We start from the raw sequence: 7,546 nt of genomic DNA on the forward strand, positions 1-7,546 counted from the left end.
AAAATTTAGTATAGGTACTACATGAATATCGTAACAAACTACCAGCTTAATTCTTTATATCAGCCCCACACACTTTAAAAATTTGAACTATAGTGCACGTTTTGTAAATCATTCTATATCGAAAATTACTGAACTTAGTAGGAAAGATGATGAGAAGATTATGCAAATATCACAAAAGTGTGAATGTAAATTCTGTATAAGTTAAATTCACTTTTAACACTCCGACTTTTCAAAATTTTGTAAAATTGTTATTAAACTTCAATTTAACTTCTCGAAAAGACTGAATTAATTTTTTAATTTTTGTTTAAATTTTTTAAAAGAAAGATGACTGCTTCAGGTCAGTCGGTTTATAATTTTTTACAAAAATTCTTATTTGCGATCTGTTTTTAATTTTATAATTAATAGCGGCATGGCCAGTAGTTAGGCTGGGGAAGGTGTCTATGTTTGTATGTATAAATATACTGAATATAAAATCAGGGATAGACCAAATTGTTGATTTATCAATAATCAAAGTCCCAGCATCAAATTTTTGAGCGTACAAACTTTTATTCCATCATTAAAAGATTTATTTTAATTTATATTTATAGAAAAGACTTAAAATTAAAATTAATAAAAATATTTTTCTAAATCTTTAAAATCTTAGAGCTAAAATAATTTATAAAGTATCTTCTCATCCTGCCATAAACTCTCTCTTTCATTCTAATTTCTAACTAATATAATGTAATGAATCTAAAACTAACTAGAAGAGAAATTAATTTTATGATGTTTTTGTTTGCATCCTGGTATGAAGTGAAACCCAGCTCATTACTAACTTAACTATTTATGTGATGTAATAACTATTTATTTATAATGTGATGTAAATGAAATAAATCTATCTAATCAAAGTAACCAGTGTAATATAATCATATTATAGTTAGTTATATACACTAATATTATAAATTTAAATATACATGGAAATGATTAAAACTTATGGCCAAGGTTTGTTATAATTACAATTGCAACTAGTTATGATTGCAACTAGTTAGTTATACGATATATATATATATATATATATATATATATATATATTTCTGACAGTCCTTATCTATTATATATATATATCTGTGTGTGTGTCATATATATATATATATATATATATATATATATATATATATATATATATATATATATATATAACAATTGTAATGCAATTATACTAGCTTATGTTGGGTGTGCCTACAATTATGTATTATATAATTATTATATTTTTATATCACCCAGATAGATAAATTATTTTTATCAAATCAAAACATCTATAGAGGCAAGTAATACATTTAGGATAAAACTAATGAAATTGGTAACAAACTCTTCCAACTCTTCCAATAAAAAGCATGTTTTTGGAATCATATGTATACATATTCACACACACACACACACATTCACAAATACATATACACAAACACACACACACACAGATATATATATATATATATATAATTTTTGCTGTGATTTTCATCAATAATGTATATATAAACATATACATGAATATACATACAAATGTAATGCTATTTACACACAGGATTTGGCTTTGGAGCTTCGTCTGCAACATCTGCTACTGGGCTTTTTGGTGGGTTTGGGCTAACTTCTACGACCACTACTGCTCAATCAACTGGTTTTGGTAGTTCATGTTTTTTGAGTTTTTTTTACAATTTATTTTAATTATTGATTTATTTGTTGCTTTATATTCGTGTTTAGTCTTTATTTTTTCATTCTGCTGTCGTGTTTTTTATTATTTTGTTTGACTGGCTTGTTTCTCTTAAAAGTTTTATAAATGGCTTACATATTTTTAGCTCTTACATATTTCCATTATTTATTTAACATGACTTTATTATTTCGTGGCACTAACATTTGTTTCAGTTTAAAGTAATATTTTTTATAAAAAAAAATGTTGATGATGATGAAAACCAAAACTTTGATGGGCAACTTCACTTCTTAAAATGAATTCTTTTTTAATTTAAAAAAAAACTAGATTGAAAATTTAAAGGAAAACAATTAAATAGTGATAAAACTGAGTTACAAACAAGATAGAGGTAAGGTAATTCAACAGGAGTGAACAAGCATCAAGTTACAATAGAATGGCAGCCGATGCATGTCAGGGTTGATAGAATTTTTTTTTCAAATTTTTCTCATTTTAAATAAAAAAAACTTTTATCTTAATTTTCATTAATGATCGAAAACGAATTTTCAATTTTTTTTCCTTGAAAATTTCATTCAAATCAATTTCTCTAAAAAAAGACATTGCAAGTAGAATCTTCTTAATGAATTTTGATGGAACGTTTTGTAAAAATTGAAAAAGCAGGCTCTAATGTTATATTTTATAATTTACTCCATTTATTTATTTATTTATTTAATCTTTAAAAATAAATTGCAAGGTTTTAATGGGGAATTGGAATTGGCAGGATCAGATTTGAAACTGTTCACTGAAGATGAAATTGAATATACAAAATACCTTTTGAGTAGTAAATAATAATAATATTAATAATAATAATGTTGTTAATAATAATAATAATAATAATAATAATAATAATAATGTTGCTATTATTAATTTTACTTTTAATATTGTTAGTAATAGTATTGTATAGCTTAAGCCAGTAAATATATATATATATATATATATATATATATATATGTGTGTGTGTGTGTGTGTGTGTGTGTGTGTGTGTGTGTGTGTGTGTGTGTGTGTGTGTGTGTGTGTGTGTGTGTGTGTGTGTGTGTGTGTGTGTGTGTGTGTGTGTGTGTGTGTATGTATGTATCTTATCAGAACCTTATTGCATGCTGTTTGTATACAAATTTATATTATTTCAACTTGCTTATAAATCAAGTTTGGTTTCACTTATTTGTTTATTTAATAATTAATTTGTTTATTTAGCTATTTATTTATTTAGTTAATTTTTTCACAAATTTTATTCGAATTTTCTCAGTGTCTTATCTGCTTGCTAAACCTTTTACATTGCTGTATCGTTATTTGTCCATTTTATATCATTTTAGGGGATAGATGGATGGATAGATAGACAGACAGATAGATAGAGAAACAGACAGACAGACAGATAGATAAACAAACAGATAGATAGACAGACAGATAGAAAGAAAAATATTAGTCTAACTTAATTAATATTTATTTTTTAAAAGTTATCTAAATTCAACTTAAAATAATTAGAGATGCTAATTAAACAAACTGACCTTAACCTACTCCAGGTCTCCAAGCAGCTGCAGCAGTTACAAATACAACAGGGGTAGCTCCATTTTTTGGTAAGGGCTTCTTTTCAAACTCTGCCTCCTCAACACCAACAACTACCACACAAAGTTCTATTTTTGGAGGTAACGGATTTAAGACTGGGCTAGGAGGGGGTGCTGCAGGATTTGGAGGGGGTCTTACAGGGTTGGGAGGAACTGCCGTGGGATTGGGAGGGACTGCCACGGGATTCGGAGGGACTGGCACAGGATTCGGAGGGACTAACACCGGTTTTGGGGGGACTACCACAGGTTTTGGAGGGACTGGCACTGGATTTGGAGGGGGTACCACAGGTTTCGGAGGGACTGCCACAGGATTTGGGGCTAGCACAGGGTTGGGAGGGAGTACTACAGCGCTGGGTGGAAATTTGTTTTCTAGTACCACTAGTACATTGAACCAGTCATGTTAGTTTTTCATTTTGTGTGTTCGTATTTTTGCTTTTTATATAACATCCCTTTAAACTTTTCATCCAGCTCAACAACAGCAGCAACAGCAGCAGCAACAACAGCAGCTGAGTTTGGCACTGAAGTTGGCAGTTTGCAATCCGACAATTTTCGGAGACGAGCGTGACTTGGTGGTTGCGAAGTTCAACCAACTGCAAGCTTGCTGGGGGGCAGGAAAGGGCTATTACAACCAGCAGGGAGATTTTGTTGTGTTCACTCCTGACAATGTTTACTCACTATTTAAGGTTTTTTTTTTCCGATCGTTTCTTAATTTAATTAGAACCTTTTTAATGTCTATCAAATTAAAACCATCCAGGCCGTTGGCTACAGCTGCATACCGACCAATAAGAACGAAGACGGCCTCGTTTATCTCGTTTTTGGGCGCGGCCAACAAGAGGTTTTAGCCAATCAGATGCAGGTTGTTGATGCCCTGCATAAGTTATTAGGAGCAAAAGCCAATCACATTGTTTGCGTAGAATCGATAACGCCATTGGCTGATGATAAGTAAGTATGCCAAGTGAATGTGTAAAAAATTAATCAATTCCTATTATCGTCATCATTTTTTTATTGTCGTTGCTATCGTTCTCATCATCATCACCAGGTGCGAGATGGTCATATATGTTCAGGACAGGCAGATAACGGGAATTACTACCAGGGTCTTGACCTCTGACCTCTTTGCCTTCCTCAATCAGCAGTCCAGCAAGCAGCATCTATCTTCACAGCTGTCCGTATCCGACGTTTACGTCAAGGTGGCCATGTCACATGACCAGCTGAAGTTCTATCTGGAAAATCCCCCCGCTGGTTTGTGTCTGTGTGTATGCGTGTGTGTGTGTCAATCGTTCTTTCTACATTCTTTTGTCATTTTTTCCAGTTTTATTCCCATCCATCCATGCAATCTAAACATTCATCCATCTATACAATCTCCCCATCTACACGATCCATCTATCTATCCATCCATTTATTCATTCATTCATCCATCCATCCATCCGTCTATTCATCTATCCTGAATCTAGGGATAGATCCGCACATCTGGGAGCAGGCAAAACTGGACAATCCCAACCTGGAAAAGTTACTTCCGGTTCCTATCGTCGGATTTTCAGAGCTGCACCTGAGGTTGAAGCACCAGGATCAACAGTCGCAGTTACATCAGCTACGATTGGATGTCGGTGGTGGTTGTGGTAGTAGTAATAGCGCTAGTAGTAACTGTAATTTTAGTAGTAATTGTGGTAGCTGATATTTTCGGCTTGTTGTATTATTATTATTGTGATTTTTATTATTATTATTAGTAGTAGTATTATTAGTATTATTATTATTGCTGTTGTTGTTGCTAGGTCATCGGGTCAGACATTTCCTCGTTAAAAAGCAAGATGGTGAACATGGTGGCGAAGGTCGATGAGTACAAACGAAGGCAGGTGCAGCTGAACCACAGAGTACTTAAGGTGATGATGGTGGTGGTGGTTATGGTGATGATGATGGTCTTTGATGGTGGTGATGGTTTTCTTGACGATGTGGAACTAATCTATATAGCGCCATCATGGCATCACCAAATGACGTCACACAGGTCATAGTTCAACAGGAAATAAACCGCAAACTAGGCTACCCCATACAGCCAGAAGAAGAATTATTGAGTGCCCAACTGCAGAGCATATCCGCCGAACTCAATGCCCCGACCCAATTTAAGGTTAACTCTGATTGGCTGTCCGTCTCGATCTACTCACATGTTAATTCTATATCACATGTAAATGATTTTATTTTACAATATTTAAAGTTAGCTCTAATTGGCTAACTCTCTGTGACATATTTACAAGTACTTATAGTTGATTTTTGTCTAATAAGGATTTATTAATACGTATACTACACTATGACCTTTGAACCGTACCTAATTATAATGTAATTATGATAATTTTATTGTTCAAGGCGCGCCTCCGAGAACTCGCCTCACACATAGAGCTGCAGAACATGAAGCAGGCGACCCACGGCGGCGATGTCAAGTTTAACATTAGCGAAGAAGTGAGGGCTGATATCAAACAGGTCCGCTGCTCGCTTGCTTGCTTGCTTGTTGCTGATTGCCCGGCATCGGATCGATTGATTTGAGGAAGATTGATTGATTTGAGGAAGATTGATTGATTTGAGGAATAATTGACTGTCTATAGTTGATACATAGATAGATAGATATATTGACTGATTGGTAGGTAGTTAGGTAGATTTATTTATTTATTAATTATTAGTTGAGCCTGTCAACTGACACATTCATGAATATATAACGAAAAATAACGACAACCACAACAACCACAACGACCACAACCACAACATGACCATCATCACGAACGCAGCACCTGAGAAACCAGCAGAACGGCATCAGTCATCTCATCCAAATCATCAAAGACGACTTGAACGAAGTCAAAACGATGGAGAAATGGCTGACAGAGAAACAACTGAATAACACCAGGCGATCCTGATTATTATTATTATAATATCATTCATTATTATGTTATTTATTATTATTATATTATTTATTATTATTATTGTTGTTATTATTACCGTCAATTTATTTTTATGATTTTATTTCAATAAATAAATAAAAATCGCGGAGAGTAAAGTATGTAACGGATGACTTTTTTGGGTTTTATTTTGTCCAAAAACGAAAAGAAACATTAAAGCAGCATGAAAGATATGGAAAAGAATTTAATATTTTTTATTACTATTTATAATTAACAGTATAATTATTCAATATTATTATACAAATAGTGTTTAATGCGTGTAATTTCCTTGTAAAATTTCTTTGTACGTCTTCCGAACAAACATGCATATACAGTGTGTGCCACATTATAAACGTGTGTGTGTGTGTGTGTGTGTGTGTGTGTGTGTCTAGATTAAATCATTTTTCAGTCAAATCATTTTTCAGTCTATAAACCAACCATTCTATCAGTCAGTCAGTCAATCGAATAATTCAAAAGATCAATCAAATTCAATCAATCAACTAATTTATCCAAACAATCAGCTGATCATGGAGGCAAACGATTTGCTCCTAATGCATGCAGATGAGAAAATGAAGAAATAAAAATGATGGAGTGAATGAATGAATGGATGGATGGACGAGCAAACAAACGATTGATTGACTGATTGAACGAACGTTAACGTAGACTAGATTGGTTGAAAAAAAATGTAACCAAAAAAACAAAATTGGTGAAGAAGGTTATTTATAATTTGCTAAAGTGTCCCATGAAATTGTGTGTATGTATATATATATATATACATACATGTGTTTGTTTTATACATATATATATATATATATATATATTATCAATATATATAAGATAAATAGAACATTAATGATAATATGAATATATACAGTGTAGATAGTATAACCAATTTTATACATACAAACATGTGGCAAATACCATAGCGATTAGCCATCAATAAAGAATGATCGATCGGGTATTTTCAATTGGAACGATCATATTCTAATATTGTATCTCCAATTTTGACAGGCTGTTTGTAATTGTGTGTGTGTATGTGTGTGTCTGTCTGTGTATGTGTGTCTGTCTGTTTTTTGTTGAAGATGTAACGAGTATTATTGAAAATAATAAGAATAACAACAAATAATAATAATAACATAATAAGAATAAAAACAAAGTCGAAGTAACACTGATGATGGCCATCATATACCTGATGATGAAGATGGTGAAGATGATGATGGCGCATCGTATCAATTACATACATATATATACATACATATCTATATAAATATATATACATACCTATATATATATATATCTATATATACATCACAACAACAACAATAATAACAACAATAACAATGATTAAATCA

At 32.2% G+C, this 7,546-nt stretch overlaps 1 protein-coding gene across 1 annotated transcript; it reads left to right on the plus strand.

Annotated features, from left to right (window-relative positions):
- The first annotated feature begins 223 nt into the window (after positions 1–223).
- HELRODRAFT_187057 (hypothetical protein) lies at positions 224–6,489 on the plus strand. The gene is made up of 11 exons (XM_009019943.1): positions 224–337; positions 1,559–1,657; positions 3,235–3,675; positions 3,745–3,959; positions 4,031–4,218; positions 4,316–4,515; positions 4,728–4,876; positions 5,046–5,153; positions 5,276–5,395; positions 5,632–5,745; positions 6,048–6,489. The coding sequence occupies exons 1-11, from the start codon at positions 325–327 to the stop codon at positions 6,171–6,173; spliced, it is 1,773 nt and encodes a 590-aa protein (XP_009018191.1). The 5' UTR covers positions 224–324; the 3' UTR covers positions 6,174–6,489.
- The last annotated feature ends 1,057 nt before the right edge of the window (positions 6,490–7,546 follow it).

This window comes from Helobdella robusta (assembly GCF_000326865.2).
Source record: "Helobdella robusta unplaced genomic scaffold HELROscaffold_26, whole genome shotgun sequence".
Taxonomy (NCBI): domain Eukaryota; kingdom Metazoa; phylum Annelida; class Clitellata; order Rhynchobdellida; family Glossiphoniidae; genus Helobdella; species Helobdella robusta.